Here is a 27,006-nt window from a genome sequence, read left to right on the forward strand (position 1 = left end):
TAGGAAATATTGAAAAGGCAGAATATTATATTTCCCCTGGATGAGAAATGGAGAAACATGTTTTTAGGCAGGAAACAGGCTCACTCTTAATAGCCCTCACCCCATCCTCCTCAATAGCCTACAGCAGATGTCTGCACTTAAGAGATAAAGAGATAGCTAGGTCTATTCATAGGCAAATGCCTTCAACCGAGATCCAACAAAGGTGGGATTAGCCCTCTTCCCATCTCACCACATGGCACCTGGGAAGATTACATCACCCAGCAAGGCTCAACCAAGCCTGGGATTTGGGAGAGAGTTGCCCCTGCATGGCCCCATGGGAGTCTGACAACCAACCAGAATACAAGCTCAAATTCAAAAGCCCAGAGGAGGTTATAAAACTCAGGCACTCTCAGAATCTCTTCCCTTTTTTCTTCTTCACCCAATATCTTCAAGGCATGTGATCCTATCCACTATTAAAATCATCTTTCCAAAGATCCACCATGTTTCCAGTGTCTTTCTCCCCACTTGGAATTGAACCTAGAAGGACATTTCTTCCAACAATACAAAGCAAAATGCAGCGGTATAATATCTGTGCACCTTGTGGGAAACGTTAGCTGTTCAGAGTCAGCTGTTCCAGTATCTCCCCATCAAAAAGGATGCCCCCTGCCGTTAATACAAGGACCGTGGAGGTTACAACCAAACAGGAGAATTCCAAAGCTGGGACTCCCTTCTAGGAATCTTTTCTTTTCTGTAGTGATAATCTCCTACAATCCTGGGACTTTATCCTAGGAATTTAAAAGTTGCAAGCTCATCACAGCACACTTCTCTGCTGCATAAAACTTTTAACATTCTGCTCTTCCTCTTTTTATTTTTATCATGTGTATTGCTTGGTGCCCCTATAATTTCAGGAAAGACAGCTTTACAGTCTTTTAAATGAAGAGCTTCACCTACTTATTATGATGCAGACCACGTTCCAGCATTTCTTAACCTTGATGACATCTTTTTTGGGCCAAGGTCTCCAATCCTTGCTAAAGAAATTTTAGGAGGGCCTGAATCAGCTCTCATTGAAATGTCTTTCAATATTCAAGCTGATTTGGTTCAGAGGGTGATTTATTTGGGAAAACAAAATTGATTCAATTTGACACTTGGAATTACATTGCCAAATGGGGTTGACTTGGCTCAGAAAGTTGATCCAATTCAATCCAACGATTTAACATTGCTTGTAAGAGCCAGAAAGTCAATTCAACGTGGGGATTTGATCAAATTATTTTTGAGCTGAATTCTCAAATCAGAATTTTATGCCGTCCTAATTATGTTGTATATTTTTGTGTCTTTGCAAACAAGATTGAAATGTAGATTTCAGAAACTGCTTTGTACCTTGCAACCTACAATCACAGATAAAACAACAGAAAACAAAACAAGGAAGAGAGGAAAGAATTATCTCTCATCTAAGTGTTTTTTCAGGAGAAAAGAGAAAGAACAGGTTCATAATACTATACAATTCTAACCAGGGTTTATTCCTCTTCTATTGTCTATGGATTTTATCATTGTATGCCCACATTATTATTATTATTATTATTATTATTATTATTATTATTATTATTATTATTATTATTATTGTACAATTGTATCACAGCGGCCAGTTGTTTCGCCTGATTTGGCATTGGTTACTAGTCGGGCCCCACCCAGGGGCCTAGGACGTCGTAACGTATTTTCGTAATATGCGTGCAGATCCAAGCAGTGCGGCTTTTTGCATTTGGCTGATGGTGATTTTGTCAATTTTTAACTGTTTTAAATGTAATTCCAGTGCTTTTGGAATAGCACCCAGTGTGCCAATTACCACTGGAATTACCACTGCTGGTTTGTGCCATAGTCGTTGAATTTTGATTTTTAAGTCCTGGTATTTTGCGATTTTTTCATGTTCCTTCTCGGCGACCCTGCTATCACCTGGTATTGTGATGTCTATGATTGTGACCTTATTTTTCTCAACCAGTGTGATGTCTGGTGTATTATGCGCCAGTATTTTGTCGGTTTGTATACGGAAATCCCACAAGATCTTGACCATCTGATTTTCGGTGACTTTTTCAGGCTGATGTTCCCACCAGTTTGTTGCTGTTTTAATATTATAATTTTTGCACAAATTCCAATGGATCATTTGTGCTACTGAATTGTGCCGCAATTTATAATCAGTCTGCGCGATTTTTTTACAGCAGCTGAGTATGTGATCCACAGTTTCATCAGCTTCTTTGCAAAGTCTGCATTTGGCATCATCAGAGGATTTTTCGATTTTGGCCTTAATGGCATTTGTGCAGATAGCTTGTTCTTGCGCAGCCAGGATTAGTGACTCTGTTTCTTTCTTTAATGTACCTGTTTTTAACCATAACCAAATTTGTTCACTGTCCACTTTATCTTTTATTTTTTCCAGAAATTGACCATGCAGTGCTTTGTTCTGCCAACTCTCCATTCTTGATTTTATCACATCTTTTCTGTATTCTTGTTTTGTCTGTTGGGCCTTCAGTAGATTTTTGTTCTTTACTTCGATTAATAGATGTTCTTGAGTGTCTTTTAAATAATCAGCCAGTGCATGTTTTTCTTCTTCAACTGTTTGCTTCACTTGTAATAATCCTCTGCCACCTGATTTTCGGGGCAGATATAGTCTATCAGTATCACCACGTGGATGTAGACTGTAGTGTATTGTCATTAGTTTCCTGGTTTTTCGGTCCAAAAGGTCCAAATCAGCTTGTGTCCAGTTAACTATGCCAGCTGTGTATCTTATAACTGGTATTGCCCAGGTATTTATGGCCTTGATTGTATTTCCACCATTCAATTTAGATTTCAAAATTTTCCTAACTCTGTTGGTGTACTCTCGCCTGACAATAGTTTTTACTTCTCCATGCTTGATGTTATCCAACTGCAGAATGCCTAAGTATTTGTAGGCTTCATTTTCTTTGCATTTAATTAGTTGGCCATTGGGCATTTCAATTCCCTCAGATGCAGTGATTTTGCCCCTTTTTATGGATACAGTGGCGCATTTTTCCATGCCAAACTGCATTGAAATATCGGTGCTGAATACTCGGACTGTATTTGTCAATGATTGGATTTCTATTTCTGACTTTCCATAGAGTTTCAAATCATCCATATATAGTAAATGCGAAATTTTTTCAGCTTTTTTGGCTGTTTGGTAGCCTAATTTCATTTTTTTTAAGATTACTGATAGTGGGATCATTGCGATGATGAAGAGAAGAGGTGAAAGTGAATCACCCTGGAAAATTCCTCGCTTGATATTAACCATTCCGTAGCTCTCATTCCCTACTGCCAACTTAGTTCTCCATTGTTTCATTGCCTTTTCAGTAAAGGATGTAATATTTTTGCTAATGCCAGTTGTTTCTAAGCATTTTATGATCCAACTATGTGGCAGTGAGTCAAATGCCTTTTTGTAATCAATCCAGACCATATTCAAGTTCGTTTTTCTGTTCTTACAATTTTCTAATATCATTTTATCAATTAGAAGCTGATCTTTTGTGCCCCTGCTCCTTCTTTTGTTGCCTTTTTGCTCTACTGGCAAGATGTTGTTTGTTTCCAAATAATCCATCATGTTATCTGCAATAATGCCTGTGAGTAATTTGAAGGTTGTTGGTAAGCATGTTATTGGTCTATAGTTTTCAGGTGTTGTTCCTTTAGTTGGATCTTTCTGAATCAAGTATGTTTTTCCAGTTGTCAACCATTCATCAATTTGGCCCTTTTGTAAAATTTCATTCAGTTGCCTGGCCAATATTGCATGTAAACTGGTCAGATATTTGAGCCAGAAACCATGTAATTGGTCCTTTCCAGGTGATGTCCAATTCTTTACCTTTTTAACTCGATTTTTGATCATCTCAGTTGTTATTTCTAATACTTGCATTTGTTTGTTGCCAATGCTTTTCTCAAAGTCATGTATCCACTTTGCTTCCTTGTTGTAGTCCTTTGCATTTTCCCACAATTCTTTCCAGAATTCAACTGTGGCCTGCTTTTCTGGTTTTTCACTTTTGGTGTCACCATTCACATTAAGACTTTGATAAAAACGCCGTTGGTCTGATCGAAATTGCTGATTTTGTTTATATTGGATGATTCGTGCCTCATATCTTTCAATTTTTCTAGCTGTTGCTGTTATCTGCTGTTTTACAATCTCTACAGCTTCATTGATGTTTCTTGTATCCAATCTATATCTTCTGATTAGCCGATCTATGATTTTGTTGTTTTTAAGCCGTTGCTCATGCATGTTCTTTAAGTTACTAGCATCTGCCCTTAATTTTTTGATTTTTTGTTCTAGACGGATTTTCCACTTTGGCTTTGATGCTTTTTCTGTTGTGTGACTAGGTACTTTAATTTTAATGCCTAGTTCGTTAGTGACTATTACAGCTGCGCTGTACATTAACTGGTTTGTTTCCAAGATGGATCCTGGTTCAATTGTTGAAAACACTGCATTAACCATTTTCATGATAGGGGCCAAAATTTTCTTAGGCACAGTTTTTAGTGATGGTAAACGTTGCCTTTCCTCATTAAGCAGAAAATGCTCCATTATCTTATCCTTCAATTCTTTTTGTTTTTGAGTTAGTTCATCAGTTGGTTCAGTGATAACTGGTTCTAGTGGTGGTGATGTTATTTCCTCCCTGAGAGCTTCTTCTGGGAGTTCTACTATAGTGTCTTTAGTTGCGTCTTGAATATCAGTTATTTCCGCTTGTGATATTGTTTTTTGGGTTTTGCAATTTGTCTGAATTTCCTCATGTTCAACTTCACTAAACACTTTATTCCGTATAATAAATCGCCTTTGATCTGCTAGTCGTTGTTCACTAACATTTGAATCTGGATATTGTTGTTTCCATAATTCATACATTCGCTTTAAATATCCTCTTTTTTCTGGCTCTGAGTTGTAGTAACAGGCCATTATGGCACGGTTTTCATCTGCACTATATTTTTGTCGTTTTGTTGGCTGGTCCACTTGTAGCCCACTTGTCGACGGATGTCCAGGGACCCCAACATCCGCCGCGGCCCTTGTTAACCCGCGCGACGACCGATGCGGTATGGAATTCTTATTCGTTTTTTTCACCATATTGTATGGGTTGGCGGGGGTTTTTTTACGGGACCAGATGCCAACCTGATCCCAACCTTCCTCCTTTCTCATCCGGGCTTGGGACCGGCAACGGCAGAGTTATTATTATTATTATTATTATTATTATTGTTGTTGTTGTTGTTGTTGTTATACAATTGTATCACAGCGGCCAGTTGTTTAGCTGGATTTGGCATTGGTTACTAGTCGGGCCCCACCCAGGGGCCTAGGACGTCATAACGTATTTTCGTAATATGCGTGCAGATACAAGCAGTGCGGCTTTTTGCATTTGACTGATGGTGATTTTGTCAATTTTTAACTGTTTTAAATGTAATTCCAGTGCTTTTGGAATAGCACCCAGTGTGCCAATTACCACTGGAATTACCACTGCTGGTTTGTGCCATAGTCGTTGAATTTCGATTTTTAAGTCCTGGTATTTTGCGACTTTTTCATGTTCCTTCTCGGCGACCCTGCTATCACCTGGTATTGTGATGTCTATGATTGTGACCTTTTTTTTCTCAACCAGTGTGATGTCTGGTGTATTATGCGCCAGTATTTTGTCGGTTTGTATACGGAAATCCCACAAGATCTTGACCATCTGATTTTCGGTGACTTTTTCAGGCTGATGTTCCCACCAGTTTGTTGCTGTTTTACTATTATAATTTTTGCACAAATTCCAATGGATCATTTGTGCTACTGAATTGTGCCGCAATTTATAATCAGTCTGCGCGATTTTTTTACAGCAGCTGAGTATGTGATCAACAGTTTCATCAGCTTCTTTGCAAAGTCTGCATTTGGCATCATCAGAGGATTTTTCGATTTTGGCCTTAATGGCATTTGTGCGGATAGCTTGTTCTTGCGCAGCCAGGATTAGTGACTCTGTTTCTTTCTTTAATGTACCTGTTTTTAACCATAACCAAATTTGTTCACTGTCCACTTTATCTTTTATTTTTTCCAGAAATTGACCATGCAGTGCTTTGTTCTGCCAACTCTCCATTCTTGATTTTATCACATCTTTTCTGTATTCTTGTTTTGTCTGTTGGGTCTTCAGTAGATTTTTGTTCTTTACTTCGATTAATAGATGTTCTTGACTTTCTTTTAAATAATCAGCCAGTGCATGTTTTTCTTCTTCAACTGTTTGCTTCACTTGTAATAATCCTCTGCCACCTGATTTTCGGGGCAGATATAGTCTATCAGTATCACCACGTGGCTGTAAACTGTAGTGCATTGTCATTAGTTTCCTGGTTTTTCGGTCCAAAAGGTCCAAATCAGCTTGTGTCCAGTTAACTATGCCAGCTGTGTATCTTATAACTGGTATTGCCCAGGTATTTATGGCCTTGATTGTATTTCCACCATTCAATTTAGATTTCAAAATTTTCCTAACTGTTGGTGTACTCTCGCCTGACAATAGTTTTTACTTCTCCATGCTTGATGTTATCCAACTGCAGAATGCCTAAGTATTTGTAGGCTTCATTTTCTTTGCATTTAATTAATTGGCCATTGGGCATTTCAATTCCCTCACATGCAGTGATTTTGCCCCTTTTTATGGATACAGTGGCGCATTTTCCCATGCCAAACTGCATTGAAATATCGGTGCTGAATACTCGGACTGTGTTTGTCAATGATTGGATTTCTATTTCTGACTTTCCATAGAGTTTCAAATCATCCATATATAGTAAATGCGAAATTTTTTCAGCTTCTTTGGCTGTTTGGTAGCCTAATTTTTTTTAAGATTACTGATAGTGGGATCATTGCGATGATGAAGAGAAGAGGTGAAAGTGAATCACCCTGGAAAATTCCTCGCTTGATATTAACCATTCTGTAGATCTCATTCCCTACTGCCAACTCAGTTCTCCATTGTTTCATCACCTTTTCAGTAAAGGATTATTATTATTATTATACAATTGTATCACAGCGGCCAGTTGTTTCGCCGGATTTGGCATTGGTTACTAGTCGGGCCCCACTCAGGGGCCTAGAACATCGTAACGTATTTTCATAATATGCATGCAGATTCAAGCAGTGCGGCTTTTTGCATTTGACTGATGGTGATTTTGTCAATTTTTAACTGTTTTAAATGTAATTCCAGTGCTTTTGGAATAGCACCCAGTGTGCCAATTACCACTGGAATTATCACTGCTGGTTTGTGCCATAGTCGTTGAATTTCGATTTTTAAGTCCTGGTATTTTGCAATTTTTTCATGTTCCTTCTCGGCGACCCTGCTATCACCTGGTATTATTTTTATTTTTATATTATTATTATTATTATTATTATTATTATTATTATTATTATTATTATTATTATTATTATTATTATTATTATTATAAAATCTATGTTTCCATACCGTATGCTTTTTCTCCACAAAACCATACATGTGTATATGTATCAGTGGTGGGTTCCGGATCCTGTCGCAACTGTTATGCTTGATGGGGCCGGACGTCCACCTCGGGCACATGCGCTGTGCATGCATGCACATGCCACCACCATGCGACACCCCAGCTGCTCGGTGAGGTCGTGTAGGCACCATACGCTGTGCACATGTACAATTGGCCCATATCCCTCAAAAAGAGGTAAGGAATGCAGGCGGACGGGTGGGCCCACCGAAACACCGTTCTGGTACAGTGGCCGCTGATACCAGTTGCCACTGGTACACCTGAACTGGGCCATACCACCCGGAACCCACCACTGGTGTGTGTGTGTGTGTGTGTATCTCAAGTTAATCTTCTGAAAAAAGTAGTATCTTAGTAATATCCATAAGATATGCTGAAAAAGTCAAGATGGCAATCAGCAAAATATGATCAAAGATTTGACTGTTGTCCATAAAAAAGAGAGGGCTTTGATCACATTGTGCCAGCTGTGGCCCATTTTGACTTTTTTGACCTCATGAGACCATATTTGACCTTAAAACATGGAGAAGCTTCAATCATCTTGCTTTTTTAAAAAAACCATACTTTGTGGATATCTCTTGAATACATGTAAAGAATGTTTTTGCATTCACCAGGAAGTCATTTTTTTGAGGGGGGGGGCATATGTGCTATAACTTTACAACTTCTAGTAATTTTTTCTGTTTCCAAGAATCTTACATATTTTTTATAAAAGGAGGAATGGAACAATACTTTCAGCAAACTATAATTACACAGGAATTTGGGTTGGGGGTGGTGGGGGAAAGTGACATTTGTAAGACAATTAAATTTGCAAGAAATTAATATGCATTTTTATTATTGATAAATCAAACTAAGGTTAGCATTTAGCTGACGTTGGCTGAACTCAGAAAAGCTAAGGAAGTTTTGACGTAATCAATGCTTGGACAGAAAAATCTACCTAAAGACCAGACCAGACTAACAGAAGGAAGGAAGGAAGGAAGGAAGGAAGGAAGGAAGGAAGGGACTTGTCACCAGAAATCAAGATCAACTTGAGAGAATATATTATTGATAAACATTTATTGTTCTTGAATCTTATGATTTTTTTTTCATAACTGGAGTGCATCATTTAGCATTGTTTTCTTGTTTTATTTCATTCCCATTTGTTCTCTGAGCTCCCCACTACTTAGTCCCTTCAGAATCTAAATTCTGTACATAAGAAAGTATATGAATAATTCAAAAGGAAGGCTATGCATACCTCTTTTGATTAACGGTTTGGAAGGCAGATGGTGGGACTTTCTTAGAGAAGAAAGAAAAAAGAAGAATGGGACAAAGCAAAGATATAAGAACTTGTCTAATGGGCCAAGTTGATTGATGTTCCTTGATGGACAAGGAATAAAGAGAAGTTCAGAGGAAACAGATTTATCCAAAATTATTACCCATTACTAAAGAGGCAAGAGGAAGGAAGCCAGTAATGTAAGGAGAAAGCCATTTATTATTTTTAAGAAAGGGACTTTCTTTATTTTATTGAATATCTGCATCCTGGTTGCAGTTCCTTCAAGCCACTGAACATAAAAATATCATTGTTGGTCGACCTATGTTAAGTCTGAACTTATTTTCTAAAATGTAAAAAAGTCATTATTATGGAAGAAACATACCATCAGTGTTCAATGAATGGTATTTCTATCCCTACAATTGCTTCAAATGGCCTTATTTTTAAGATATATTTATTTGTAGTTAACTGATCCATGGTGCACTGGATAAAACAGATCACCTGGTTTAATTCATATAATATTCAGCAATGAATTTCAGTCTTCAAAGGCCCAATTTAGAAATTTTGGAATAACTAATTTGGTTCTTTCATGGCTATTCTGTATTTGATGGTTATTTAGACCAACTCTGATACACATAGTATAATAAACCAAAGGATTAGTGGAGGATAGAGAAACGTACATCCCGGTGAATACCAACCAAATTCAGAAGTTGGATAAGCAGCTCATGAGAATGTTGAATGACCCAAGGAAGAGCAAATCATAAGAACAGTGGTGGATGAAAAGTAATGGATCCATCCATCCATGCTTCTATGTAGGCCCCCAAATACACAACCCCAACATGCCTCTTCATCCAATTTTGGGAACTCCAACTTACAACTTAAGTTTGGATGTTTCATAGAGAGGAATCAATACTCTTTCCCGCTTCAGTGCCTCCAGAAATCAATGACCCAAAAAGAAAAGAAGATGAAATCAAAGCTCCATTTGATGTCATTCTTCATGGCCATAAATCCAGATCTAGTGAAAGAATCCATGGCAGCAGTACTATGCACAGGGTCGGATTTTCCTATAGGCTAACTAGGCTTCAGCCTAGGGCCTCAAGATCAAGAGCGGCCTACATTCAAATTGTTAGCAAAATTAAAATTACACTATTCTAAAAACAGTGAACACTAAAACACTGAACCGAAAATAAGGAGAAATTCTACGCATATGACTAATAAACAAACATAAAAATGTATTGGTTAAGATCGTTCCCGGCACCTGCGGTCGGGCGAGAGGCGCGGGTGTTCCCAGTAGCCGCCCCGTCGACGCGGAGCCCACCAGCGGTCAGGCAGGTGAGGCGAGGGGGCTGAGCCGGGCAGCTGAGCGCAGCAGGGGAGGCGGCTGGCCTTGCTGGCCTCCGTTGGGAGGCCAGCTATATATATTGATATATATCACAGTAATGATGTATTTTATTGTCTCTCATGCAATTTACAAACTTAAAAATGGGAGGTGAAAGGGCCTCATAAGTGGAATAGCCTAGGGCCTCTTTTCATCTAAATCCGGCCCTGACTATGCAATAACACCCCCGCCCCCAATAGCACACCTAGCCAAATACACAAAGATTGAAATAGCCAGAATCATGGATCTCATCCACCTCTTCCTCACTACCTATTTTCAGTTTGATGTACAGCTATAGCAACAAATCAGAGGATCACCCATGGAATCACATTATCAGGTTTCATAGCAGAGACTAATATAATGCAATATCTAGAAACTATAGTACTCCCACACATACAACGAAAAGTGTTTGTCTTTGTCATAATAAAAAAGGAATAATTAAAGAAGACACGTGAAACCATCAGCAGTGTCTTCAAAGGGATGAAAGAGCCAAGGTGGCGCAGTGGTTAAATGCAGCACTGCAGGCTACTGCTAGATCAGCAGTTCAGCGGTTCAAATCTCACCGGCTCAGGGTTGACTCAGCCTTCCATCCTTCCGAGGTGGGTAAAATGAGGACCCAGATTGTTGGGGGCAATATGCTGACTCTCTGTAAACCGCTTAGAGAGGCCTGAAAGGCCTATGAAGCGGTATATAAGTCTACTGCTATTGCTATATTGCTATTGCTATTATTCACAAAGGAAAGAGGAAAACAGATATCTTAGATACCTTCATGAGCAGACAAAATGACAGCAAATTAGAAATGCAAGTCTATTAAAAAAAAAAAAACAACCACCCACACAACCGAGTGCTCCATTATCAAAGTAACAACCCAACCTCCCACAAGAAGAGCTGTGTAATAACATTATTGAGACAATCACCCTGCAATAACCTGGAATGCCACAAAAGTGAAACAGACTGCCTATACAGCATCTTCTAACATAAGAGGTATGTATCCATGCAACTTTATTGAAAAGTGCAGTCAACACACTATAGTGCAACCAACACAAGCCTTCAAATGGGTAATATTAACATATATTTAGAACATTGCAGAAACAATCAGCATCATCACCAGAGCACACAAACCATCTAAAACCCTTAAAAACATCTGGAATAAGCCAAAAAAAAAAATCAGTAGCCAAAGAAGGAAAAAAACAGGCATCACCTTGTAAGATGTTAGTGCCCATCCTTCTCCTCGAAAAATGAGATATTTTAGGAAATATTAAACGGGCAAAATATTTCCCCTAAAAAGAGAAGTAGAAACTCAGAGAGGCAGAAACTCATACACCCCCACCTTTGTCAATGGGCCATTAAGGCCTCAGCCAGTCTATTCTATATAAGAAATATCTAGACCTTTTAGGCAGAGCCATTTCATTGCCCTTCATTACACCACTCACCAAGTGTCAACCAAACTTAGCACACAAACAACCTATAAAGCTAGCTATGACCTCTAACTAACCAATCAGGATACTCTTCCTGTGCCCCAGGAAGTTCAAAGCCCAGAGAGGGCATAAAACCCAGAGACTCTCAGCATCTCTTCTCTTTTCACCCAGGAGCTCCAAGGCATGGGGTCCTGTCGACCATTAAACCATCTTTCCAAGCAGCCTCCATGTTTCTAGTGTCTTTTACCCCACTTGGAACTGAACCCAGATGGACATTTCTTCCAACAATCTACAATATAAAATGTATGGACTGTAACACTAACAGCCACTATGAAGGACAGACAGGGAGACTTGCAGAGTGTGTCCATAAACAACAACCAGAAATCAAAATACACAACGAAAACTCGTTAATCCCACCACACATGGACAGACTGTGAGCATCTTTGACTAAACCAAATCCAAAAATGCTACAGAATTTCTGGAAGCTTGGCATTCAGACAAATTAACCATCGACACACACGTAGAAACAAACCATATTTATATATTATTCAAAAGAGACTAAGAAGGAATCAAGAATTGCATCCCCTCTAAACATCCAGAGAAATAGGGATAAATACCAGCAAAAATTAAGCAGAAAACAGTACCCTAATCAAGGACCCAGCAAGCAAAACCGTACCTCTAGCAATGCTGGCAAGACAAGCTACAGTATATAAACAGGGAACAAACCCCACACTCATTAGCACTGATGATGCTACTTGGGTAATGAAACATCTACAAGTAATCAACCCAGCTTAAAGTTCCCCAAGGAATTCCAAAGTTTGACCACGAGCTATGTTTTCTTCTTTGGAAATAATAGTTTTGCTGTGCTGTCCTTGAGGATCTGAAGTTAAAGCGCAAAAACACCAAAAAAGAAGAGAGGACTCACTAGAAAAAACTCTGATGTGGGAAAGATTGAAGGCAAAGGAGAAGGGGATGGCAGAGGATGAGATAGTTAGTTTACTTTATCAACACAATGGACATGAATTTGAGCAAACTCTGGGAAAAAGAGGAAGAGAGGGAAGCTTGGCAGACAATTGTTGGAAGAACTGTCCATCTGGGTTCAGTTCCAAGTGGGGAAAAAGACACTGAAAACATGGAGGCTGTTTGGAAAGATGGTTTTAATGGTGGACAGGATCACCTGGCTTGAGTTCCTGAGCAGAATCACATGGCTTGAGTTCCTGAGCAGAAAAAGACAGAGATACTGAGATTCCCAGGATTTTATACCCTCTTCTGGACTTCCTGGGGCACAGGAAGAGTATCCTGATTGGTTGCTGTCAGAGGTCATAGCTAGCTTTGTAGGTTCTGTGCTAGGTTTGATTTAAACTTTGTGGGTGGTGCAATGAAGGGCAATGAGATGGGGTAGATCTTCATTATGTAGAATCGACTGGCCCAGACCTTAGTGGCCCATTGACAAAGGTGGGAGGAGCTGTTAAGAATGAGTCTGTTTCCTGGCTAAAAACATGTTTCTCTGGCTCAGGCCTTAATGACCCGTTGACAAAAGTCGGGGTGGGGCAGAGTTTCTGCCTCTCTGAGTTTCTCTTTTTAGGGGAAATATTCTGCCTTTTTAATATTTCCTAAAACATTTCATTTTCTAGGAGAGGAGTGGGTGCTAACTTCCTACACTATGTTCCATGGGGTTGTGAAGAGTCAGACTGATCAACAACAACCACAACATCCTCTCTCCATTTTCCTTTCTTTTCACCCAGCAGAAAATTCTGCAGTAGGTATTGCGGATTTTATATGGATCTCCTACATACCCTCAGTCAATGTTCACAGCTGAGCAACACAGACTGATCAAATAACCCCAGTCTATGTGCTTTCTTTGGGTGTGCGTATTTTTCACTGCAGGAGAAACCCATGTGCAAGTTTGCTCAACCGAAGTGTAAACTGCCTTAGTTTTCCGTCTGCTCCTTAGCAACAGGAGTCATAACTGTCATTCAGTGAGGGGGCCTTTGGTCATTAAAATTAAATAGATACAATTAAACGCTAACTAGGAATTACAGGCACAATGGGAGTTTGAGAGATATTGAGTCGAATTCTACAAGAATAAACAGAAGCCCTGCTTGATTTAGCTTGGATTATATTTCACCACTAATTAAAGTTCAGTGGTGTAGCCTTTCCTTAAATACAAACACAGTTTGTCCTCCCAAGATTGTTGTGCTAGGAGCGAAGAGACACAAACTTGCCGTGTGATTTATTGCTTGCTGTTTTCTCCACGACTAACCAGGTGCACACTATATCATACCCAGTAATGACACTGAAGGTGTATATGAATCAATATGAATCAATATTTGCTCCTGCTTATATTACTGTATACTATCAGAAATTAGTTTGTTTTCTAGCCTAGCAAATTGTAACCTTAATACTGGACTGCAAATGTTATCTCACTGCTGCGTCTCGCTTCTATTCTTGGCTTCAAAGCTAGGGACATTCTTGAAAACATAGAAGAAACTGTTACACGGGCTGCATAGATAAAGGAACCAAAGGGAGGGAGTTTTCCTGGCTCACAAATCCTTAAAGCATTGTGCCGAAAAACAAATTGGCAAAGGGGAGCAGCCCCCCCCTACACAAGGCTATAGGAATCCTCCATAGATAAGGTAGGCAGAGAGAGGAGCTTGAACAAAAGAACGCTTTAAAGATCACGTTGGTAACGAATCTTTGTCTCTGATCAGATAAACTTTGTTTCTATCTGCCTAAAATGTATACAATACTCTGAGCCACTCTTGCAGGGTGTGGCTATTCCTTATATGCATTGGTTTGTATGATTTGGATATAGTTTTGTCACCCAGCTTTTGCTATAGTCCTAAATAAAAGCTGATACTTTTTGCAAGCCTAGTCTCGAGTCACCACTCTTTTTGGCATCTCAGTGGCTCTGGGAAAACTGCTGGAATCTTACAACACAATTTACCCCCAAAATTTCTTGGCTATAATAAACCTGAGCTGTTCTAAGCTAAAGGTCCTAGTAACAGTTTGATCTTTTTTTCACTGTTGATTTAAATCCCAAACTGACTTATTCTTTCCCTTCTGATCTAATAAAGGTAAAGATAAATGTCCCCCTTGCACATATATGCTAGTTGTTCCTGACTCTAGGGGGCGGTGCTCATCTGCATTACAAAGCTGAAGAAGTATCCGTGGTCATGTAGCCAGCATGACTCAACGCCGAAGGCGCACGGAATGCTGTTACTTTCCCACCAAAGGTGGTTCCTATTTTTCTACTTACATTTTTACATGCTTTTGATGCTGCTACATTGGCAGAAGCTGGCACAAGTAACAGGAGCTCACTCTGTTATGTGGCGCTAGGGATTCGAACCACCGAACTGACCTTTCTGATCAACAAGCTCAGCGTCTTAGTCCCTGAGCCCTTTGCAGATCTAATAGAACACAATAAAAACCAAAGCTTTCTGAGCTTGGTCACGTTATTGCAGACATTTCTTTACCAAACCTAGGCAACATACAGGTGGTCCTCAACTTATGACCACAATTGAGCCTAGAATTTACGTTGCAAAATGAGAAATTCGTTAGGTGAATTTTGCCCCATTTTATGACTTTTCTTGCTACATTTAAGTGAATCACTGCAGTTATTAAATTAGTAACATGGTTAATATGTGGATTGACTCCCCCATTCACTTTGCTTGTCAGGAGGTTGCAGAATGTGATCACGTGACCTGGGACACTGCAACCATCATGAATACATGCCAGTTGCCAATCATCTGAATTTTGATCAAGAATTTTGACTGTGGTTGTGCGCCAATGGTTGTGTGAAAAATGGTCATGTCACTTTTTTTCACTGCTATTCTAACTTTTAACAGTCGCTAAATGAATGGTTGAGGATTACTTGTATCTTGAGAAGCTTGGAAACGTACCCTTTTCCTGCAGCTATCTCTTGCAATTGGTATTTGGAAGTATGCAGCCATTAATTAGGAGGTAACATTTGAATCTTCAGTGTAATAGCTCTCAGTAGGCCACTTGTCATTAATTTATTCAATTCCCCTTTAAAATTATCCAGCCAGTGGCTATCACCAGGTTTTGTGCTAATGAATTCCACTGATTAATTATCTGCAGTGTGAAAAAAAAGGTTCTTCCTTCTGTCTGTTAAAACCACAGGAACTCGGCCACATTTTACATCCCATCATTCTATTTATCACACCAATTATTGATTTTTTTTGCCTAGGCAGCATTCATAAGTAAAGGCAACGGAGCTAAATTCCATGCTAAATGATGGAGCTTTCTTCTTGGTAAATGTGTTTAGGCAAAAAAAGCTAAACAATTGAATTGCAGCGCTGTTCCCTAAATAGAAAATGAAGTTCATTGCCTACAGCAAAGCACCTGCTTGGCTTTAAATGCTTGTTATTTCTCCTCTTCTTTAACTTGGCAGAATTGAATCTTCAAATGGCCTAATGTGATTGAAAAGAGGAATGCGGATACAGGAAGGACGAAGCCTAAACTCAGATGAACACTGTGCGAGAAATTCCTTTCATTATTTTCTGCAAGTGTTTTAAACTTGTTTTAAAATGGGGGACAATTCTGAAGAAGCCCAAATGTTGTTGTATGGTTAGAGACAACAAAGTTGACCTCTAAATTGGCACAGGTATAACTACCCTGTATAGGTAGTCCTTGACCTATGACCACAATTGAGCCCAAAATTTCTGTGGCTAAGTGAAACATTTGTTAAGTGAGTTTTGCCCCACTTTATGACATTTCTTGCCACAGTGAATAACTGCAGTTGTTAATCTAGTGCCACACAGTTGTTAAGTGATTTTGTTAAGCGAATTTCCCCATTGACTTTGCTTGTTAGAAGGTTACAGAAGCTGATCACAGAACCCCAAGGCACTGCAACCGTCGTAAACATGAGTCAGTTGCTAATCATCTGAATGTTGATCCTGTGACTCTGGGTTTGCTGCAACAGTTGTAAGTGTGAAAAATGGTTATATAAGTCACTTTTTTTTCAGCGCCATTGTTACTTCCAACGGTCACTAAATTATCCGTTGTAAGCCAAGGACTACCAGTACAGATGGTCCTTGAGTTACAACTATAGTGGCATTTGCGCATTATGATTAAGGCTCACAATGGCTGTAATGCCATTTTACAATGTTTTTGTGGTTAGTTGTCAAATGAATGTGATGGTTGTTAGGTGGACCAATGCCACAAGTGGGGTTTACGACTTTTCCCTTCAGAATATTTCACGCGATGGTCATAAGTGTTGAGACATGGTGGTAGATCACTTTTTTCAGAGCCCCTGTAATCTTGAATGGCCACTACATCGATGGCTGTAAGTTGAGGACTACCTGTACTATATACTGGCTGGAATTAGGCACTTATGGTTTCTATCAAATCTCTGAAAGAAAACTCTTCTGGGGAAGAAGGAGGAATTTTCTAAAATAGGACCAGGATCTTCTTTAGTATCGACTGCAGCAGTGCTATTGAGAAAACCCAATAGAAAATTGGTTTTATGATTCCTTTCTTTTAGGCTTGAATGAAATGTGGAGAAACGAAGCTTAGGCTGCTGGAAAAATTGTTATTCAATGAAAAGTGTTCAGACACATCCCTTGACCCCATGGTAATTAAGTAAGTCTAAGAACACTGCATTCCACCTACGTGAATATCAATAAAATATACTGACTTCCTCACTGGATAGTAACTTTCAAAGCAAAAGGGCTAAGAACTGATAGAAAACAAATGAAAAACTTCAGACCAGCCCTAGTGCTTGCATTGCATATTCTTTTTTCTAGTGAATTAAGAACCTTACGCTGTGCAAGAGAACAGCAGCAAATGATGGCTGGCAGAATAAGAAAAAACTCTTTTAAGAAAGCCCTGAAATCATGATCAGAAGCCAATGTTTAACAAACATAATGCAGCGTTCTGTGTTATCATTAAGATTTGGGCCTTTATTATGATCTCAGCTTTTGCAGAATGGATGGATGGATGGAAGATTGATTTGGAAGAAAAGCTTATAACAGCAACACAACTATACTGGGGATTTGTTGTAAGAACTTTGGGTTAAAGCAGCAAAGTAAACCCTACAGGAGTCCCTTGTTTGTGCTTTGTTATTTCTTTTTGTCTGAAGAGATGAAGTTTTTAAATTTATAGCCTATGTCTTAATAAAAGCAGAACCATCTTCATGACACATGAATGAATGCACCAAGACATTTCAATTTCCTTCCAGTTTTCTCAGAGAGGATATTAATTATAAAGACAGAAGAGACATTCTCTTCTCTGGTCCATGGAGACAGCAGTAGAGTTTTAAAGTATGGAGTAGATTTCTTTTAACAATGGCAGCACAGCTACATCTTCTCCAAATCTGATTGACTAATGTAGGAGTTCATGGAAGATCACAGGGCAGCCATCTTGTTGCTCCCAGTCTAAAGCCATTGTTTCATTCTATCTAATGGAAGAGCTGGCACTTTATGTCCTTCATTTGCCTGAAAACTTTGATTCTGCATGTCAGGAATTATCTTTCTTCTACCAGATTGGGCAAAATCTTGACCTCCTTACATGAGTAATCATAGCTAACACCAACAAAAACACTTTTCTTGAAGGAAAATCCAACAGAAGAATAACATTCATCTCTATTAAATGGTGTCTGTTAAATGAATAATGTTATATTTGAGGAGATTAGATTCCTTAAACTAAAGAATTTAAACTGATATCATCAAAACAGCAGTATTGTCAAATCAGTGGGGTTATAATGCGAGAAAACCCTTAATACTTGCCACTGCGTGGCCTACAATGATTAAAGAACTGCAATCAATCAATCTAGACAATATTTCATATTTTAATCCTACAAAGAGCAGCCAGTCAAATGGACATTCAAATTCTAAACAGTCAATGGTGACCACTTCAGGCCCAAACATGAAGGACATAGAATTTGCAATTCCCTTCCTCCATCACTAAATCTATGATTTGAAGTACAAAGCCTGTCAGAAGATTATGAATTGCAGTTCTCAGCTGAATCATGCAAAAATAACAGTACACATCCTATGTGGAGAGAAGGCAGTTTATTTGAGAGCATGAAAGACGGCAATGGAAGGGAGGCTACAATTTGGGATGTAGAGACCCTTAGTATTTAAAGGAGAAGTGGTCCTTTGTGAGATGTGTGTGAATGAGCTCTTTGAAGTGTTTATTCTGGTGGAGAGATGCTCTTATCTGACTTTGATTAAGTTTACAGATCTTCTTTGGTGTGTACCTATATCACTGGTGGGATTCAAATTATTTTAGTGCTGGTTCTGTGGGCGTGGCTTGGTGGGCGTGGCTTGGTGGGCATGGCAGGAGAAGGATACTGTAAAGTCTCCATTCCTTCCCCAATCCAGGGGAAGGTTACTGCAAAATCCCCATTTCCTCCTGATCATTTGGGACTCGGGAGTCAGAGAACAGATAGATTTTGGGGTGCTACATCTCAGAGGTGGGTTCCTACTGGTTTGGAATGGTTTGGCCGAACTGGTAGTGGTTTGCCAGTCAGAGTCTCAAGAAGTGGCAGTGATCCAGGCCTGCCACACCTCCGAACCAGTTCCCTGGTTGGCGCAGAATGTTCCCCCTCCCCATTTTTAAATGTTCTGCACATGCGCAGACCTATTTATAGGCAACTGCACATGCGCATGAAAAATAGCACGAACCAGCCGTAATGCTGGCAGCAACCCACTCCTGCTATGTCTGTATGCTCAGGGAAGATCATATTGTGAAGCAATTTCCCGGTTTGCTATTATTTGCACAATTTAATTAGTTTTTATTGTTAGGCTGAAAGAAGTTAAATAATCCTTGCAACATTGTACTATCTTTGTTTGCAACATAGTTTCTTCTGGTTTTGGTTACCTACAAGTCATGTTCCTGGTTAAAAGAACGTCAAAGGCAGTGCATGAATAAAATTATTCTGAATCTAATTTTCTTCCCACATGAGCAATTGGAGGGAAAAAGCAATTGGACACTATAAAATATACACACAATTCTGCTGCAGTCTTCAAAGTGCTGTAACCACTGCTACAGTATCATTGGAGAGGATGTTATGCTGAAGTTTATCCCAGAAACAGGGAAAGCAATGCAAAAGAATAAATATTCAGGCTATTAAACTGAGTGGGCTTTGCATGCATGCTCTATTTCCATAATTCAAGAGCATGAACAATGATGAGAAGATAGCAATTATGAGGAAATTATTTTGTTTGTAATTATCCATTCATTGCATTTGTTTGGGACTGCTGAAAACATTATGAGTGCCTCCTTAAGGCATCATTGTCTTTTTTCCCCAGACTTCTAAAAAAGAAGAGGGGGTAGCTTTAATGAATAGCGGAGATGTGCTGTCCGTTCATGAGATTGTCAACACTTCAAAGTATTCTAATTATATATTGTTTAGTTTTATTTTTCTGATTGTTAGGGACCTCAAAACCTGGAATAAAACTGATGCAGGATCACGACTGACAATTCTAGGATGTCCCAGCATAACAACCAAATCCTTAGTGAGCCCACATTCCAGGTTCTTAGGTCCCTAACAATCAGAAAAATAAAAGTAAACAACATATAATTAGAATACTTTGAAGAAGAAAAATGGTTTAATATCTAAACTTGGATTCTTCCTTGAGCCTGAGGCCCAGATCTCATCGACTGGATCATCTCTATTTTGCTGTCTGGAAATCTCATAATCCAGGGGTGTCAAACTCAAGGCTTGGGATCCAGCTCGTGGAGTGCTTAGATCTGTGGTGTGTACCAAGGACCTGTGGGTGGCCAGAAGAACTGAGGCAGAGACAGGAATAAAAGGCTAACAAGTTTATTCCCTTAAGTACAAGCTAACGTTTCAGAACCGGCTTAGATAGGAACACGCGCTGCTCGTTTGGACAGCTCCCTATTTATACAGGAGCTGTCAAACGATCAGCCAATCAGCTGTCGAGCGCTTCCCGCTTAAACTTTTAGTCAGCGCAAGCTCAGAACATAACACTCCTCCCCCCTTAAGTTCACGCAGGCGTAGTCTTGTAAATATGCTGGACACCGCCTGATGCGGCCAGATGCCCTAGGCCCTTCTGCACCGTTTGGAGGTTCTGGTTGTTCGGCCGAGGACTCTGCATCGGAGGACGGCGATCGCCCGGGCCGCCGGAGAACGAAGGATGGTGCTGGCCCACCAAGTAAGTCGCCGCTTCGGTTTGGGGCTCCGGCTGCTTGTTCTCGGCTGGCCTCCTCGTTTCCGTGCTCGGCGTCGGTCGTCGGGCCCGTCGGTGTTGGCAGGTCGGTTGACTGCTGCTGACTTGTTGGTGGTTGGTGCCTGCTCCGCAACTGGTCGCAGTGGCGTTTCCAGACTCTGCCGTCGAGGAGCCTGACCCTGTAGGAGCAGGGCCCGGTCTGGTCAGTGATTATGCCCGGTAGCCACAAGGGATGTCCTACATAATTCCGGGCATACACTGCCTCCCCCTGGGCGAAGGAGCGGGACCCTCCCCGGGAATCCAATGGGGTCGGAGCGGAATAAGTGGGGTGCAAACGGTCCAGGGTTGTCCGCAACCGCCGTCCCATGAGACGCTCGGCTGGGCTCATGTTCGTCTCTGGCGAGGGAGTAGAGTGTTGGGCTAGCAAGAAGGCATCAATTCGTTCCTGCCAGGGAAGGTGATCTAATTTGGAAAGAGCCTCTTTGACGGAGCGAACAGCGTGCTCCGCCAAGCCATTGCTAGCGGGATGGAACGGGGAGGTGAGGGCATGCCGGATGCCGTGGGAAGCAAGGAAAGCCTCAAACTTGGTTGCTGTCAGTTGCGGTCCGTTATCGGACACCAACACGTCGGGCAGGCCATGGGTGGCAAAAAGGTGGCGCAGGGTCGCGATTAGCGCGTCTGCAGTAGTGGAGGACATGTGGACGACCTCGACCCATTTCGAGAAGGCGTCAACAGCAATAAAGAGCATTCGGCCGTGAATGGGGCCTGCAAAATCAACGTGAATTCGGGACCATGGGGTGGAAGGGGGCTCCCACGTTCGCGGCTCTGCTTTAGGCGGCAGCGCCTGGGCACTCTGGCATTGTGGGCAGCCGGCGACATGGTCGGCTATGTCTTGGTCAAGCTTGGGCCACCAAACATAGCTTCTACCTAAGGCTTTCATCCGGACAATTCCTGGGTGAGCGTGATGCAGCTGCCGCAGGACGGTAGTCCTTAGTGAGGCCGGCACGACAACCCTATGGCCCCACAGCAAACAGCCGCGCTGAACGGATAGCTCCGCCAGGCGTGACTTGAAGGGGAGGTAAATGGGGTCTACGGGGTCTTTCGGCCACCCTCGCTTAACCCAGTCTAGCACCCGGGAAATTACCTGATCCCTTGCGGACTCCCGGGCGATGTCGGCGGCAGAGAGTGGAAGGTTGAGGTCGTCTATAAGGAATACAGGTGCAGCAGCAGCAGGATCTTCCAAGGCCTCTGGCAGGGGGCAATGGCTGAGGGCGTCGGCGTGTGCGATCTGCTTCCCCGGTCTGTGGTGCAGCTGGTATTCGTATGATGCGAGGAAAACAAACCAGCGGGTCATGCGTGGGGAGAGAACCTGAGGGGCAGGGCGATCTCCAGCTAGTAGCCCGAGCAGGGGCTTGTGATCCGTGACAATTTGAAATGGCCGGCCGTACAAGTAATGGTGGAACCGGCGCACCCCAGCCACAATGGCAAGAGCCTCTTTATCAATTTGGGCATAGTTACGTTCAGAGGCAGAGAGCGTGCGTGAAAAATAGGCAACTGGCACCTCTGCTCCGCTGGGTAACTGGTGGCAAAGGACGGCGCCCACCCCGTAAGGGGAAGCATCACAAGCGAGTACGAGAGGCAAGTGCTCGCTGTATTGTACTAGAACATCGTTGGAGATGAGGAGCTGCTTGACAGCTAGGAAAGCGGAAGCTTCCCTGCGGCCCCAAACCCAGGGTGCGCCTGAGTCTAGGAGGCGATGCAGCGGCTCAGCGACTGATGCTTTGTGGGGCAGAAAAACAGCGTAAAAATTAAGTAGGCCTAAAAAGGCCTGTAACTCAGCTCTGTTAGTGGGGGCAGGGGCCTCCACGATGGCTTTGGTCTTGGCAGCCGTGGGGTGGATGCCACTGCCATCAATGAGGAAACCAAGGAATTCTATCTGGGCTACCGCAACTTGGCACTTATCTCTCTTGACCTTCAGTCCCACTTGTTGGAAACGTTGGAGAACTAAGCGCAATCGGGCCATTAGTTCATCCAGGGAGGTGGCTGACACGAGGACGTCGTCAAAATAGGGAACGACGCCTCTGAGTCCTTGGAGCAGCCGCTCCATCAAACTCTGGAACAGTCCTGGGGCGATGCTGACCCCAAACTGCAATCTGCGGCAACGGAAAGCGCCCCGGTGCGTGATGATTGTCTGGGCTTCTGCTGCTTCATCGTCCACCACCAACTGTTGATACGCTTGGGCGAGGTCGAGCTTCGCGAAAACAGTCCCCTCGCCCAAGGTGTGCAGCAAATGCTGGACCACTGGCACTGGGTACGCGTTGGAAGGCAGGGCACGGTTGATCGAGCAGCGGTAGTCAGCGCAAATCCTCACGCTGCCATCTGGCTTGATGGGTAACACAATGGGTGTTTCCCACCGGGCATGGTCCACTGGCTCCAGGACGCCTTGAGCCACCAGCCTGTCCAATTCTGCGTCCACTTTTGGTTTGAGTGCGATGGGGACTCGGCGAGGCTTCATCCGCACTGGCTGTACTGACGGGTCAAGGTTGAAAGACACGGGTGTGCCAGTGTATTTGCCTAGTGAGCCATCAAACACCGCAGGGAACTCTGCTACTAGGCAATCAAGAGCTGACTCGCTTAGATGGTGGATTCTGCTGATCTGCAGGCCTAGGGACTGGAACCAATCGAGGCTGAGAAGGCTGGGCAACCGGCCTTCCACTATGATGAGGGGTAACCGGCCGTCGAACCCCTTGAACTGCACTCTGACTTTGCGGGTGCCAATTACTGGGATCAGGTTGCCCTGATAGTCTCTTAACGTCAGATTACAGTCTTGTAATTGGCGTTTTGACAGCTGTGGCAGCAGGCGCTTAATCGTGCTCCAGGACACGATGGAAGTTGCGGATCCGGTGTCTAACTCCATCTCGCAGGGCTTTCCTTCCACGGTAACAGTTAGCTGTATCTTTTTCTGGAGCTGGTGGCAGGAGAGATCCTGGGTGGCATTTCGGAGGATGGCGTGACAGTCCATCCTGGCTTTCTTGGGGCCACTATTTCGGTTCCTCGGTTGTCGAGACCGATCGGTTTGGAATTCAGAGGAGGACATGGGCTGCGCGGCTCGGCACACCCGAGCGATGTGGCCCTTCCTGCCACATCGCTGGCAGAGGGCTTGCCTAAATCTGCACTCAGCTCTTTCGTGGTTGCCTCCGCAACCAACACATGCAGATTTAGGGTCGCCTTTCCTCTGCGGAACGCTCTTTTTGTTCGCCTCGTGAAGGCGGTTAATGTCCTCCTCAGAGTTCTCATACTCCGAGTCCTCACTTTCAGAGTCTAAGAGGCCTGTAGCTGTGCTGAATGTATTGGCCGGCTGTGCTGCTGTGGCAGACCGACTCTTCGCGATGGTGGCTAAGGATGCTGCAGCCATTTCGGACGCCCGGACCTCATCGAAGGCAGTTTGAAAGGAGAGATCTGTTTTGGTTAACAGTCGCTTCTGCAGCTTGAGATCTCTCAGGCCACACACGAGGCGGTCAAGGAGGGCCTCGTCCAAGTCTCGGAACTCGCAGTGAAGAACGGCTGATCGTAACGCTGCAACGTAGGCGCTGATGGACTCCCCCTCAGCTTGGCTCCGCTGGTGAAAGGCGTGCCTGCGGGCTATCTTGGACGGAGACGGGGCATAATGGCTTGTCAGCTTCGCCAGCAGCACGGGCCAGGGAACGGCCTTAATGGGCTCCGGAGCTGTAAGAGCCCTGGCAGTGTGAAAAACATCTGTGCCACAGACGGACAGGAAAAATGCGCATTTCCGCTCGTCCGTCAGCTCGGTGAGGTCGTGCGCGACCAAAAAACATTCGAACCGAGCCGTGTAAGACTCCCATGTCTCAGAGCCATAGTTGAATGGCGCGAAATTTAACGTGGCCATTCCTGTCAGAGCCAGCGACGTCTCGTCGCGGTAGAATTAAGTGCGGTTCTAGTGACTCAGCGAGTGACTTCAGCAGTAAGTGACTTCAGCTTCTCGTACCTCAGTTTGGCGATCCCACCTTCATCGCCAGTGGTGTGTACCAAGGACCTGTGGGTGGCCAGAAGAACTGAGGCAGAGACAGGAATAAAAGGCTAACAAGTTTATTCCCTTAAGTACAAGCTAACGTTTCAGAACCGGCTTAGATAGGAACACGCGCTGCTCGTTTGGACAGCTCCCTATTTATACAGGAGCTGTCAAACGATCAGCCAATCAGCTGTCGAGCGCTTCCCGCTTAAACTTTTAGTCAGCGCAAGCTCAGAACATAACAATCTGGCCTACAGGGTTGCCCTGGAAACAGCAAAGGACAGGCCCACAGGGCTGCTGCCATCTTCTGACAGGCTTCTGAGCTCTGCTTTTGGCTGTAACGGCCTCCTGCAACCCTCGTCCAGAGCTCCATTTTCTCTGGAAGATAGTTGCAGGAGGCTGTCGCAGCCAAAAACGGAACTCAGAAGGTCTGTTTTTGCTAGTAGAGCGTTTGGGCCACCACAGGCACCCCCAACACAAGTGATGTCAAGCTGGCCATGCCCCCCCCCCCAAGTTCAAACACAACTCTAATATGGCCCTCAATAAAATTGAGTTTGACACCCCTGTCATAATCCAATGATCATCAGTTTGGAGAAATCTGTTGTTCATCTTAAACAATACTCAGCTTTGTTTATGGGAAACTGGAGGGGAATATTGGCAAACATGGTAAAGTTAGCTTCCCCATTGAAAATGATGACCATATCTCTATAAGATGACTAAAGCAGGAAGGTCCTCCTGAAGTAACAATAGTTGCCACTTCCCCAAAATTTATTCCCACAGGTATAATAGATCCTGAAATTCTATAACTTAGCCCATTTGAGGTACCTTAATTCAAAAACGATTGCCCTATGACGTAATTTTTCATCCAATTGAAGGTTACAAACAGACACGAGGGCGGGATTTTTTTTGGTCATATATAAATTAGGTTTGCTTAGTTTCTCACCAAGCCTTCACACCTTAAAAAAACTTTAATTGCTTGAGAATTCTGATAACTTGGGCCAGGAAGCAATCCACACCTCACACCTCCTTGTAATTGACTTCCACTCTAACAAAATAAGGCTTAATAAAATTTCCACTTTAAAAACTCATTTGCTTGGACTATTGATTTAATTAACGTGAGTCTATTTGTTTTTATTACCAGCCATGGTGCTTAAGATGCAGAAAGTGTTATGAGAGCTATCATGGATTGGATAGAATGTGTTTGTATATGCTTGCATTATATTTATATTTAGCATCCCAATGGTTACAGGTGCCATTATTTTTAAGCTAAATTAAGCAAACTTGTATTTTTTCTAAATGAATACTTGGTTTGAAGGGGGTAACTTCAAGCTGAAATTTAGACCAACATCCTCTGAGGAAGAAAATTAGTTTACCCCTTTGAGCTGCAACCATATTATGGAACTGAAGCAAAGGGCACTTAGAGTCCTTCAGATGGATCCTAAGAAATGTGTTTTCAGTAGAGTGATTTTTCGGAGTATAAGATGCATCAGAGCATAAGATGCGCCATGATTTTGAAGAGGCAAATTAAAAGAAAAGTTTTTGCACTCTGCAGACCTCCCGAAATTGGCCTATTTTTTTGTGAAAAAAGGCCTGTTTTCTGTCCAAAAAGGGGCATGAATAGCTTTTAGGAGGCTTGTAGAGTGCTCCTGGAGGCTGGGGGGCAAACATCGGCCAGTTTTTTGCTCATTTTTGCTCTCCTCAGCCCCCAGGAGCACTCTGGAAGTCTCCTAAAGGCTATGCATGGCCATTTTGGTGAAGGGGTGGGGTTTCAGGAGGCCAAAAATGTTGTATTCAGTGTATAAGATGCACCCAGATCTTCCGCCTCTTATTTGAGGGAAAAGTTGCATCTTATACTCTGAAAAATACCCTAGTCCATGACTTACAACCATTTCTTTAGTGATCATTCAAAGTTTATTTATATTCATGTTTCTAAACAATCCATCTCCATCAAAGAGAGAAGTTACAGTGGCATTGAAAAAAGTTCTGATCAGTCCTCACAATTACAATTATGGTGGTATCTCCATGGTTGTGTAATCAAAATTTGGGCCCTTGGCAACCAGCATGTATTTACGATGGCTGTAGTATTCCAGGATCATATGATTGCCATTTGTAACCTTCCCAGCCAGCTCCGTCCTGCACAGTCAATGGGAGAGGCCAAAGTTGCTTAACAATCACATGATTTGCTTAACAACTGTGGTGATTCACTTGACAACTACGACAAAAAGGTCATAAAATTGGGTGCAACTCATTTAACAGCCATCTTGCTTAGCAATGGAAATTCGGATTCCAATTGTGGCCATAAATCAAGGACAACTTTTATGTCCTAA

General features: G+C 42.4%; 1 protein-coding gene across 1 annotated transcript; it reads right to left on the bottom strand.

Annotated features, from left to right (window-relative positions):
* Positions 1–20,425: 20,425 nt before the first annotated feature.
* LOC116520668 (uncharacterized protein K02A2.6-like) lies at positions 20,426–24,556 on the bottom strand. Its single transcript, XM_032234958.1, has 2 exons — positions 22,448–24,556; positions 20,426–22,336 (listed from the first exon to the last, which is right to left on the bottom strand). The coding sequence occupies exons 1-2, from the start codon at positions 24,554–24,556 to the stop codon at positions 20,426–20,428; spliced, it is 4,020 nt and encodes a 1,339-aa protein (XP_032090849.1).
* Between the last annotated feature and the right edge of the window lie 2,450 nt (positions 24,557–27,006).

This window comes from Thamnophis elegans, chromosome Z, assembly GCF_009769535.1.
Source record: "Thamnophis elegans isolate rThaEle1 chromosome Z, rThaEle1.pri, whole genome shotgun sequence".
NCBI classification, from domain to species: domain Eukaryota; kingdom Metazoa; phylum Chordata; class Lepidosauria; order Squamata; family Colubridae; genus Thamnophis; species Thamnophis elegans.